This window comes from Pleurodeles waltl, chromosome 7 (genome assembly GCF_031143425.1).
Source record: "Pleurodeles waltl isolate 20211129_DDA chromosome 7, aPleWal1.hap1.20221129, whole genome shotgun sequence".
In the NCBI taxonomy this organism is placed as follows: Eukaryota; Metazoa; Chordata; class Amphibia; order Caudata; family Salamandridae; genus Pleurodeles; species Pleurodeles waltl.
In genome coordinates, this window is record NC_090446.1 from 51207884 (window position 1) to 51221630 (window position 13747).

At 44.9% G+C, this 13747-nt stretch overlaps 1 protein-coding gene across 1 annotated transcript in view; it reads right to left on the bottom strand.

Moving 5' to 3' along the window:
• Positions 1-1661: 1661 nt before the first annotated feature.
• The window catches only part of LOC138246796 (uncharacterized), a 55951-nt gene continuing 43865 nt past the window's right edge, over positions 1662-13747 (bottom strand). The window contains exons 4-5 of the mRNA XM_069201558.1: positions 11111-11217; positions 1662-3951 (exon numbers count right to left, since the gene is read on the bottom strand). Of these exons, the coding sequence (XP_069057659.1) occupies positions 3843-3951; positions 11111-11217 (216 nt within the window). The 3' untranslated portion in view covers positions 1662-3842. The remainder of the gene's footprint in view (positions 3952-11110; positions 11218-13747) is intronic.

The window sequence follows — 13747 nt, forward strand, 5'->3', positions numbered from 1 at the left end:
CATTTGTCACTTTTGCTTAGTGCCCATCCACCCTCCGCTGTCCTGATTGCTTTACCCTTGAATTACCCACCGTCCATTGCTGCTTTCTCTCCTGACCCACCCCCCCCTCCCCCTCCAACTGTTGAATAGGTCTAAAAAGCAAGACCTGGTGACTTTTCAAATGTTTGTTTTTAAGCTTTTGTGTAAATTACAAGCTAAGTTTGCTTTTTTTAGTTGCAGGTCTCTGATTGAGGCTGTGACATTGCACCACTTACATCAACCTGCTTGCTTGACCCTTCACTCCCGGATCACGGTTGGTGTCACAAGTGGCCTTGGATCCTAAAAAGTAAGGGTAACTACAGAGAGAATGTGAGCAGGTTGATACAAGTGGTGCAAGGTCATGGTCTGAGCATTTGGTGCAACTTGTACGGATACAATGATTTTCTTTTCTTGGGCTTGAACTTGTAACCTAGCAGCATTTTTGGATCTATTATCTCCTCTGTGATGCAGCACACAAAACATTGAGGTGGTGGGAGTGGTAAAGAGAAAAGACTCACAAACTTTAAAGCCCGATTTCTTAGGGTTGGAATTCTAGCTCAGCAAGTGCTGCAGTGAGTAGACAACAGGGAATCCCCAATGATAATTGCACAGGATTGAACTTCTCAGATGAAGGAATCTACTGCGGTAGCAGATATGCCTGAAAAAGGAAAGTAATGAAATAAAATCAGGGAATGGTGAGGCTCAACAACACACGTGCTTCAATGCACATTAATATGTTTCTGCTCTGTAATTATCTGATAAACAGGAGATAACAGGAACAGAACTGTCTGGGACATAAGAGTGAGGCATGACGAGCCGACTTCATAGTTCTCAAACTAACTGTCATAAACCTGTTTGGACAGAGCTCTGTGGCACACGCAGGAATATTCTTTTTTTGGCTTCCCAACTTTAGTGTGTTATTGTTGGATAGCTTAGTAACTCTTGTAACCAAACATTTTAAAGCACCATAAGAGATATCTCCTATTCAGTAAACCTGAGCAATCTGGCATCTACCCTGTGGTCAATCCTGATGGGAAATGGGGAGAGGGGTGGGGGCAATAGCACCTAACTTCCCAAGAGCCCAGCCAGGAGCTTGCTGCCAATCGGATAATTTTTATAATGGGTTGGCTGGACATACAGCTTGCGTGCTTCACCCTGGATGGTTGTTAGGATACAGATGGTTAATTCCTGGTGTATGTTTTTAGTGTGGCAGAAACCTCACAGTAAATTAAGAATATCTCTAGAACCTTGCTAGTGTGATACACCTGCGCACCAATTTTTAGGAGATTTATGAAGCACTGCCAGCCCAGTCCACCGGGACACTTGCAGCTCACGGGTAGTCAGGAAATCCTTGTGATAAGTATTGTCACTGTCCTATGCAGCAGAGGAAGCAGGTACTGCTGAGAGCTCCCTGCACTGCAGAATACCTGTGCTTAAGGCCTTGACTTTCAGTGGGTGACAGGGTTAAGAGCAGAGACTTACTATCAGGGAGTACTCTGTCTGTCTGTGTGTGTGTGTGTGTGTGTGTGGAGGGGGGAGAGGGGAACGGATGGTAGCTAAGCCTGAACATGTATCACAGAACACAGAAATTCCAAATCAATGGTGATTTAAAAAAAAAAGAAAAATATGCAATTCAAATAAACTGTTTTGTAAAAAGCTTTATTGCATAAAAGGGTTTACAATTATCTGTGTTAAACACACTTAAGAGAATACAATGGCACAATTAACCTTAACACCACAGCCAAGTTCAGGCCGCGCCTGTTTACATGCAGTTCTAGTGTCTTGAAAAATGTACTCTACTGAACTGTTACGTATGACCCGGAAAATGGTGTCAAATTGTGTTATCTTACACAATAATTTATTTTACAGTCACCTTTTATTTCATTATCACAAATGAGAGCACCTTGAGATAGGTGAGGTGAGGTCAGCATTTCTGCTGTACGAAAAAAAAATGTGTTTGATTTAATAGCTACATATTTGCTCCATGTATAATACGAATCTAGCCCTCATATAGAATCTTGCCCCTGACTTGCCTCTTAGTTCACTAATGATCGTCTTCAGGACGGGGGAGGGAATGTTACTCAGTTGATGTTTATAAACCCGGGCCCATATCTACAAGCAGCCTGTGCTACCGGTGCGTCACTTTTTGTGACGCACCAGCAGCACAGACTGCAGACCCATATCTACCAGGCCACACACACCCACTTTGCGTGGCTTTACATGGCCTTGTAGATCTGGAGTAAGGCAACGCAGTGCAAGCCGCTGTGTTACCTTACTTTGCGTCACTGAGACGTTCCATGGGTGTTGCAGTGGGTGTTACCATGAATACCCATCGATTCTGACGCATTCCAACATTTACAATCTTTTCTAAATCTGGGAATGAGTCAAAAGCCTACGCCTCCCAGGGGTGGTGTAAGAGTGGCCCAACGGGGAAAAATAAAATTATTTCTCCCCATTTTTTTCTCTTTCCATGTGTGCTGCATTCAGCTGCACAGATAGGAGCGAATTGCCGCCATTGATTGATTTTGTGTAGGAAGGTTTCCCTTTCTGCACAGAACAGTCATCCCTGCAATGCAGGCATCCTTGCACCATGTTGCAAGGGTGCCTGCATTGGTGCACTGCAGCAATTTGTGTGCATTCCTGCCCTTTTGTTTTGACGCAGGGTGGCACAGCAAAAAGGCTTGCGCCGATGCCCTGTGCCAAAGCTTTGTAAATACGGCCCTTCTTTTTAATCAATATATAAATAAACCGTGAGCACACAGTCAGTTACAAATATTACATTTTTCCCTGAAATGGCCACAAATTTCCCACTAACATGCAGTTTTACCAGTAAAACGATATAGTGCATAAACTATAATCTGTGGAAATTGGGTTTCAGCTAAAATATTTATCACTTGCACATCACCAAGTAAAGTGTTCTGATTTGTTTTCATCCCATTAAAATATGTTAACAAATAATTATTTTTAAAGTAAGTGTTTTCATCTTTACTAAAAAAAAAGATTTTGGAATATTTGTACAGTGTTAGAAAAAGAACCTGACATCATACAGCCTCCAATTCCACATCCTTTGTACACCAGTCAGGCCAGTCCTTTGCCTCCTCGCCAGAACGACCCTAAATAGCTCGAACTGATAAAATCTGACTCACCATAGGGAGTAGATTTCTGGAGGACTGAGCCCCTGGTTCACTTCTGTGCTCTTCATGCAGATGGATTCTCACACCCACCTGTGCCACTGGTGCAGTTCCACAGCCTGTCAATCACCAGCTGCAGGGGATAAACAGCAGTCACAGTTTGAGAAGATTTGGGTCCATTCAGAATCATGGTCTCGTCCGCCGGAACAGGGGCTCTAGTCTGGGCAGGCCTGGTTGTCTGGTCTCTGTCACATTCCAGGCAGCTGTTGTTCATCTGGTCATCTACTCAGAGCCTGTGAGCGAAGAAACGACAACGGACTGAAACAAAAAAAGTTTTGTGAAGTCGCTGCTCGATCCTGCAGCTAATCATTCTGAAAACGTCACTGTTCTGACACCTATGTTTTACTTCGTTTAAATCCACTCCAAGCACGCAGTGTGATAAGATGTTTCCATCTAGAAAGGCAGAACATAAAGTTAAGAATGCAGTGAATAATTCCACACTCATTTCAACCTCTGAGTCTCATCAGTCACTGCAACTTGTGAGAGAAGCGCCCGGTCTCAGGAGGTGTCTGGGGAAGGGAGGGCGCGTAATAGGAGTTCCATCAGTCACTGTGGATAAGAGTGCTCAAGATATTCTCTCACTGTCACCCACGAAAGTGATGATGATGTATTACATTTTCTGTCCTTTCATTCCTATGTGATCACTTTGGTGCAGATCCACTTGTTTAGGAAATCACATTCCAAACTTTTGGCTTTTAAATAACTTAAGTAAGCACATTCCGAGGAATCTCTTACTGTGAACCTGCAACAAGAAAAAAACAGTTTTAGTGCCTTTCTAGAAGTTTTCTTTAAGAAATTAATAAATGTTACCAAAGTCTTATACATCAGTAATGCTTCCAAATTCTGTACAAAGGGAAAACCATTCTACAAGTTTACCAGCCTGGGAATGGAAGCCTGGCAGGACAGACACTGGCTCGGGGATGGTGGACTCGGTGAACTGCTGCATCTGAAAGTGGCACATGGGCTTCCTGGGAACCATGTCTCAGTCTAGTGGTCCTCTGGTTACACATTTAACCCTGTGCAGCAGGCGGCAGGTAGTGAAGACTTATTTGCAAAGCAAGACATCATAAAGGAATTCATTCAATGGAGGAGGTAGGAAAAGTAATGTGAGTCTCTTTAGGGTAAACAAGGGTTTACAATAGGTCAGCCTAGTAAGCTGCAAAATCACAACTAAGGAACACTCAGCAGGCAAACGAGGGCTTTTTACAATCAGAAAGTGAAGATATGTTATGTGAATAATCTGAAGATCTGGGGTGTATCCAACCTTTAGGGGGATAACCAATGTGACAAGACTTTGGGAAAGGTCAGAGAACGGAGGAATGCTGGGATGTATTGATCCCTCAGGGGGCTAAATAATATGACAAGTCCACAGAGAGGGCAGGAGGAACAGATGGGATGCAGATGGAGATGAGAAGGAAAAGGGAGGTTGTCTTTTCCATCCAAACGTCACTAACAAGGGAGCATGAAGGGCCGCATCACAATACACATCACAGGCGCACACTGCATAGTTGGCAGATACATTTGGATTGGTACACCTGAGTCGATGGTGTGTGCTCCGAATGCAGGTTTTCCCTGCCAGCAGAGGAGGCCACTCAGCTCCACCTTTGGAAGTAATCACATTTGCAGAGGGCAATTCCAGCCCCATCTCAGGACCAAATGTCAGTAAGCAAGAATACTTAGATATAGCCCAGTCCTTGCTAGTATAAATGTGGGTATATTTCAGTGGCAGGCTTGGAAAGTAGGTAAGGATGGAGGGGAGCTTGTAGTAGAACCTCAATTTCCCCATCTTGTCCACTACCCAGTGATACAGTGTACTGTTATCAGGGCTTGCACATGTGCGCCTTTTTCTGGAAGTCACATTTACAGAACAATATCAAGAGAGACTTTGCAATGTGGGTGACAGTGAATGATATAAATCATAAGTTTTAAGAATTAATGGTTACATGTATGCACTGGAGGGAAGGAGGGACAGGGATCATGCTAGCACAGCTTGTCTTTTATCCCAGAAATGAACAAACACAACCAGTAAGAGATTGACATCTCCTGATCTGCCTGTGAGAATCCAACAGAGCAGGACAGAGAAGGCAGATCAAAATATATAAGCATTGCAATAACCTCATCTGGGTGACTCTGGCCTCAGGGCTCAGATGAGGAGCTCATGGGTCACCAAGGAGGAGCGTGGTGTCCAGTGGTGTCTGAGGAGCTGCACCCTGCCCAGCTGCTGTTCAGAGGGTGTTTGAACTCCTCCAGGCTTCTGGGGCAGGTGGTGTGGTCCGGTAACCACGGAAGGGGGAGGGACAACCAATGGCAAGTAGTCTAGAGGGGCAAGGTCAGAAACATTAAAGAAGAGGGTAGTTAAGACTGAATCCTCCTTTGTTCTAGATACTCGACATGTCAGTCATCAGGGACAGTGCAAGATTTGGCAGGTTTTTGTACTGCCTTCCTGCTAAAGGTGGATATAGTGCTGTCAAGAGCACACAGTAAGCCTTACTTGCCTTAGAGGGGAGCCCATCATATTAAGCCTGGAGGCGTTAGGCTGGGGGAGTAGTGACTGCTATTTTAGCCTGCTCTCCCCAAAAAGCATATTAAAGCCGGTGGTCGTAGAGCCGGATGCAGTGGAAGGAGCAGATGAGGTGCCCCCAGTGGGCCGACCCTCCAAGGCTGAGATACCCCACGGGCAGGTGTGATAAAGGGAAAATGCATTGGGAAGGTGGCAGCCCCTCTAAGATGAGTGATAGAGAGGAGGACCGGCCCGTCACAGGAGGAATGTGAGCGGAGGCAGTGCCTAGGAAGCAGGGTAAGCCAGAAGGGGCTCTGGAGGCCATGAACAAGGCATGTAGGTTGCAGAGGATAGGCCCAATACCACTTTCAGAGAAGGAACCCCAGCGGTCTGACTCCTCTGCGATCACAATGCTTTCTGTTCCTTTGGAGGTGGCACCAGCAATAGAGGAGGTGGATGGGCCATTGTGTGACACAGACCTACATCTAGATTTATCTCATATTCGAGGGCAGGCCTGGTCAACAGAAATAAAAATAGGACTGCTGCAGCTTCACGCCATGAACGTACATGGTAGGTTGCAAGGTTAGATGAACTCGGTGTCCTGTTTGGTGATAATACAAGCTTTGCTGGATGATGATAGTGGGGGGCATTGGGAAGGCGAATGAGGCTAGTTTGGCGGTGTGGATTTAGCAGAATGTTATAGAGAGGCTGTTCCTTAGGCATTTAGTGGCCCAGTGGAATCAGCTGTCTTTATGAAAAGGGCTTTTATTAAGCAAGACAAAGCAGTATTTGTTTCAAGTGGGGCAAGAAATGACCAAGCACAGTATGGGCCACCTTCAGTGGAGCTGGGGCCAGGAGGAAGGACAGAGGGGTTTTTGTCAGTCTAAGGGCAGCTGGGAGTGGCTGGAAAAGAATAGTCAAGTGAAGAGGGAGATCCATCTAAAGGGTGGACTTTCAGCTGATCAGGTGGGAAAGGTAGGCTTGGTCAGTGTCAGTGACAGAGGAGCACAGAAGGGACAGTCTAGTGCGGCTTAAATACCCAGCACCATGAAGTGATGTGTGTTAGTAGGGAGGATACCTCATTGGGTTATGATGAGGATAATTTGGAAGAAGATTAAATATGTAGTGTGGAGGTTCAGGAAAAAGAGTGGTGGTGGGCACCTGATAATCAACATAGTGGGCGAATGAATGATTAACAAAGTTATTGGAGTTTTGCAGACGGTGTTCCAGAGACTGGAAGAAAATTAGGTGGTGTTGTTCCAGAAAGAACCATTACGGCCAGCTTCCATTAAATGATACAAGAAAGTGTTACAGAAAATAGGGAAGAACAGTTTTCGGTCAATCTATAGGGGTATATATTGTTGACAGAACTGATGGTAAGGTGGGGAGGTTGTCTAAAGACAAGTATGTGGAGGATCAAGGGACCAGCCCAGAAGGTGATAAAGTGGAGCAGGTAAACACTAAGGATGCAGCATAAGGAGTGAATGATAAAGGGAGCTTGACAAAGGCGGATGGTAAAGGGGACAAGGACAGCAAAGATATCAAACAGAAGAAGATTCCTTACAAGGGATTTACTAATCCCTTGAGGCAGAATTTGATGGTGTTGATCAAGGAGCATATATGGAAAAGGGAGTATATTGAAATATGCAGGCTCTTACATAGGGACTTGAGGACAAAGGAGGGCTCAAAAGAAGAATACAAGCTTTCCATGAGGCCCAGGGTGCTGGTTTCAGTAGAGAATTGGACAGCTGCCTTTTTTTATCTATTCTAGTATATATTAAGAAACATTTCCTAATCACCGTGTGGTCTTATTTCAATATATTTGAAGGAAGAAGGTGCAACTAACTTGGTAGCTGGGCATCGGTTAGGTATGACAAGGAGTTCATGGCATGCTTAGGGAAGAGGAAGATGGGATTTGGGGACAGCTGGACAATGAATTCTTTTTACGTACTAGAATGCTGGCACTGACGATATATACTGCCTAACGGTGACTAGTGATATATAGGCCCTTTCAGGGCACTGGGGCACTAGGGGGCCAAGGGAGGAGGGGGGAGAATTGACAGCAATGACTGCGGTGAGGGTGGTGGAGGTGAGTACACCCTGGGAAAGGCTTGTATGTCAGTTAAGAACAATAGACTGCCGCACTAGATTTCATTTTATGGAGAGACTTCACTGCTGTTGGAAGGTTTTGAACTTTAATATGAGAGCCCAAGGAACGTCGATGGGCAGAGAACAAACATTCTGCAACTGAACATTTGATTTGGACAAAACTAATGAAAGAGGAATGGGAGGGAGAATGCGAGGCCCTTTTTCAGATTGGCCATTGAATTTATCATTTTACCCACTGGGGTGGTACCAAGAAGGAGAAAGGGGAATTTAGGCTTATACATAACCTACCCTGTCCGGAAGGGCAGTCAGTATATGATTTCCTACCAGAAGAGATGAGGAGGGTCCACTATACTTTGGTGGATTCTTACATTCCCTTGGGTAACAAGTTTGGGAGAGAAGCAGCTGTGGCGAAGTGTGATATTAGGTCAGCTTTCTGACTACTGCTAGTGCATCCTGTGGATTCTGAATTATGTGGGATTCAGTATACAGGTTTGGGCTTTTCCATTTCTTCTTCATTGTTGGAGGCTTTGAGTTCTTTCCATCAGAGTTTGTTTAGGTTTGTGCTAGAACAGGGAATATGACGCATTATTTAGATTATTTTTTCATAGTTGGTACTCCACTATCAGCAGAATGTACTGTTTTGTTGGGCAAGTTTTAAGATTTGATGTAGGTTTTGGGGGTGTCGTTAGCCTGAGATACAAGAGTGCAAATTCTCCGCTAGATCACATTTGAAATTCTAACTTTTTGGGCTTGGAGCTGGATTCAGAAAACATTGAGGTGAGCTTGCCATTGTAAAAAAAAGAAAAATCAATAGATATTTTGACAAGATTTAGGCAAAAGAAAAGTCCCAAGTCAGAGACTTTCAGGTACATTTTTGGCCATCTGAATTTTGCCTGTAGAGAGGTGAGTGTGGATTATACTTTTTACCAGAGATTGAGTTTGGCCATCTTTTCTGGGTCTTAGATTCCCTAAAAGAAAGTGCATTGGAACTCAGGGTTGACAAAGGATTTGTGAGTGTGGAATACCTTTGAAGGATGTCCATCAGATTTCTATGGCAGGGATGAGGAAGAGGGTGCTTTGGAATTGTTTTCAGATGTGGTGGATGAATCTAGTTTAGGCAAGTGACCTGGTGCACAGGCTCATTGCCAGGAGAATGAAAGTTCAGTGACAGTGAAGTCTTTAGTATTCACCATTGTTGTTGCAGCCAGTGCTGGGTAACTCTAGACGTGTTTGAGGATATTTCCCCTTCTTCAGAAGAGAGTAACACCTTGAATTTAGGGGTTCTGGCATTTCTGTTCACAGTCTTCTCAGGTTTCCGTACCACTCTCAGTTCTGAACATAGCCCTGACTCTTGGAAAAGGCTGTCATTGAACTATCTTATTCAGGGTGATGAGTTACAGCATCAGAACCTTTCTGCTCCAACATACAATAACCTTATTTCTCAATTACTGAATGCACTCATCACTAACCCTCACTGTTTCCAAAAGAGGTTAATATTGCTGTGGGGCAGCCTTGTTCTCCTGGGCTTTCTGTTGCTTATGGAAAGCATTTGTACACACATACATTAGCTAGAAGGGCATGGGGCAAGTCATCTTCAAACACGGTCTGTTCAAATGCCATTCTCATTTTGCTTCCACCATCAAAAGCAACACTTCAGGTATTTAATGTTCCGCCTCCGAGTGACATTTTTCTTTTGTACATGAGTACATCTGCCTGAAAACGTGTGCTTTAGAGGAGGCGTCCTTCAATTTTATGTTTTTAAAAAATATATATACCCAAAATTTAACTTACTAAAAGCGGATGCCAGAGACGGTATTCATGATGTTCGCCTTGTGGAAGTGTATGCCATTACTACAGGCCTGTGCTGGCTGGTGTCAAGCTCATGATACAGGCAAAGTGTGTAACTGATTTATTGGGAGTAGTTGTGTTAGCTTTCTGATCTGTTTAATTATGAACATTTTTATGTCTTATTTATTGTGAAACGCATATGCTAAAGACAATACGAACAGAAAGGTGAAATGCTATTACAGGTGAAGCATGTAAATTGTTTCTATTATATTACATTCCGTTGTTGGCCAGCGATTTGGTGGTTTGCTTCATATGCCGCGAGGGTTAAAAATCTTCAGCGCGATAATCCTCATTAGGCCACCTTAAGGAGGGCTCCATATTGTTTGCCAACTGTAATTTTGTAAGTATTTTCAAGTATCTGTAATTTCATGTGAAGTATTTACCTATGTGTGTGTATTAAAGTGATTGGCCTTCTTGGAACAGTAAAACAAAATGCTCAATCCAGTCCCAAGATGTCCGCCGACTGCTCTGTTAGACTTGTAACTCGTTTTCTCATTGGAAGCACATTATGGGGGTCATTACAACCTCAGCGGTCTCGGGAGCCAGAATACCGCCAGTGCTGGCGGTATGGCTGGCTCCGTATTTTGACTTTTCCGCTGGGAGAGTTACCGTCCGCTGGCCCAGCGTAAAAGTCACATCAACATTGCTGCCGGCTCGTAGTTGAGCCGGCGGCAATGCGGATGTACAGTGGCTGCAGTAGCACCCGTCGCGCATTTCACTGCCCGAAATTCGGGCAGTGAAATGCGCGACGGGGCTCTGCCTGGGGGCCCCTGCACTGCCCATGCCAAGTGCATGGGCCGTGCAGGGGCCCCCAGAGTCCCCTTACCGCCAGCCTCTTCCTAGCGGTGCAAACCACCAGAAACAGGCTGGCGGTAGTGGAGTCATAATCCCCAGGGCAGCGCTGCTCTGGCGGATTATCACCGCCGGGGCTAAAATGGCGGAATACCACCGGCCCCAGCGGTGCAACCACAGTGGTCAAAATATGGGTTTTCGTACCGCCAGCATGTTGGCGGTACGAATGCCACTTTAACCCTGGCGGTCACCGACCGCCAGGTTTGTAATGACCCCCTATGTCTATAGTTATCTGGCAGCACTTATTACTTTTATTATTTTGATATATCTTCCATATGCTTGCAAAAAAAACACAATAAACCACCACACCACAGACATTGGCGGTGAAGGCCACACCTACTAGCTTTTCCAATGCTAGTCTTTTTTTATAGTATTTGACATTGTATCAGTGGAGAGCTTTAGACAGAACACTTTACAGGAGAGGAATCTAAAAATACATAGGTGTTGTGGTCAGAACAGCTGTGTCTGCGTGTGAGTTTGTTTTTAACAGAGGTATCAGTGTTGAGCTGTATGTTGGTTTGTAGTTAGCTTCACACAGGACTAGTGAGTGAAAGTGTCTGGTAGTGAGTAAAGCAAACAAACGAGCACTTACCAGTTGTTGAATCTGGTACCGTTGACCCACATCCACAGCTGAGTCTTATTATCCCTCCTCAAGCCAATCCAGTGATGATAATCCCCTTTGTAACGCAGTATGAAGGTCTGTAAATAACATGAAAAAGGGACTTTCTGAAACTTGCTGATTAGGTTTGAGTAACATGGTTCAATGCACAGATCCGCAAAGAGCTTTTTAAAATGAGTTAAGAATACTCTTAAGAACAGTGGCGACGTAGGATGGGGAAATAAGGTGTAATGCGATAATTTTTAAATTTCTTTATTTGACACATTCATTGGGGTATTTAGATTCATAGACAATATTAGTAAGTTACTGTAAATATCACAAGTAGATGTTGCCGAGAGGGACACTGGCCTAAGGCTCATGGAGTAGCTCCCAGCGTGGCTCTGCAACCCGGCACAATCCTCACACGCTGCATGCTCCTACCCCTCTGAAACAATACTGGGTAAAGTGGGTATTGGATTCCTTCACTTTATGGCCCCAATTGCTGGAGTGTCCAGGGGGAACCTAAGGCACAGCCTAGTCTTCCCTGGGGGGCTAGGCAGGCTGAACAGGATTGGCGTGTTGTGGGTGGGTTTGGAGTAGGAGGGCTATTTAAAGAAGTCAGGAGACAAGTTGCTGCCTCTTCTTGACTCCTCCCACCACCAGGGGGCTGAGATTTATTTGGGAACATTCAGATGCTGTGTAGGTCTCCCTTAGCTGCAGCGTGTCAAGGAGAGCTGGTAATGTGCCAAAGATAGCAGTCACAGGTAGTAACACAGGTGATTGTTGGAGTTTTAACAGAGGCGTCTGCTCTAGGCACCCTTGCAAGTAAGCATGAGTGTTCTAAATGTAGAGACCGACATCCCATCACACAGAGTTTCACGTTGGCCACCCCCTATCAACAGTGGAAGGTGTCTAGAGGTAGAGGACAGCAGGGCCTTGTTGGGCCAAAGGTCCTGTGCCAATTAGATTGGGCGGCTTAATGTCTTGGTTAGCACAAAACCCGGGCAAGCAGCCAGCTGTGAGAGTGGAGTGGGGTTTTTGTGTGGGGAGGGGGGGTTCAGATTGGTTTCCAGGGTCCCAGAGTTACAGTGTGGGCTGACAATTTGCACTCAGCCAAGGCAGTGCCTGAAGTGGTAGCAGCCAAACTATAGAAAGAAAGAGGGAGGGTTACGGGCCCATTTTACAAATGGCCTTTGAATGACTTGATCATATCTCCTCCAGAGTTCCTGCCCAAAAAGGTGGAGAGGGCATACAGGTTGTGTCCTGGCCGGAGGGTACTTTGGTGAATGAATTAATTGCAGTAGAGGACACTAGAGTTGTGTATGCCTCCGTGGATGATGCCATCAGGTTGGTCAGGGTCTGTAGCCAGGGGGCAGAATCGGCGAGGTGTGACATCAAGTCAACTTTTCGGCTGTTGCTAATAGACCCAGATACCTTTTCTTTGCTGGGCATGCAATCTGAGGGTGGTATTTACATTGACAGTCTTGCCCATTACGTTGACATTCGTGCCCATGTCTTGTGCTTTGTCGAAGGGTTCAACTCCTTCTTGCAATGAGTCTCTACAAAGCAGAGTGGATATCAGGAAGTATCAACCTACTTGGACGATTTCCTCTTTGTTGGGAGGGGAGGTTCAGGACAAAGCCACAGAGCTTTGAGGCATTTTGAGGCTACAGTGGCTGACTTGGGGGTTCCATTGGCCCAGAGAAGGCAGAAGGCCCCAGCATGCTGCTGATTACTTTTTTAGGCATGGGACTGGACACTGTTAACAATATCTATTTTATATTTAAAATACTTACAGAATGCAACACTCATCCCTTAGGGAATATCATGGTGCTAGAAGGCACCCTATCTTTTCGACTGTGCGAACAGATCTATCATTATGATCATTTGAAAGGGGAACATTATCTTGAAAAAAGTTACATTTAACTTTTTTCTAAACCAAAAATGGTTATCTGTGAGACAAAGATCAAGAGGTAGAAAATGCCGAAGGGCCGTTGGCAAGTGAAAAAGGGATCAGCCACCACTGTTCTGACATTTGTTTTTGCTTAGTTTTAACAAGAGAAAGATTACAGGGTATCAGACCGTACAATAGTATATAAAACTCCATTCTAGCCTGCAGAGTTCCGGGCCTAATCTTGTGCAGTTCCCTAATGAGCATGGCAAACAAGTGTTTGACATAGACAACCAATTCTGGGAGTCAAGCAAGCAGATGCTGAGCTGAATCTGTCCATGTTGCTGATCAGCTTTGCAGCAGCATTCTGAATCACTTGTAGTCTAGTTAAGAGGTAGTCAACCAGTCCCACATACAATGCATTGCATAGTCCAGTCTACTTAATAAAAGGGCCTGAACTATACTTTTTCACCAGGCAGTCGGTTTCCACTTTAACAACCTTCTCAGAAGTTTAAGAATGCCAAAGCATTTTCAGCAGGTGGCATTAACTTGTACCTGCGTGGAAAGAGAAACATCGATGATGACCCCAAGATTTTTGGCTGATTTCATGGGTGTTGGCATATCCACTAGCGTCGCCAGCCTGCAGAAGGGGTCCCAAATCCGATAGGCCCCACCGAATAGCAGGATCGTTTTATCTGTGTTTAGTTTTAGACAATGCTTTGTCAACCATCCTGCTACAT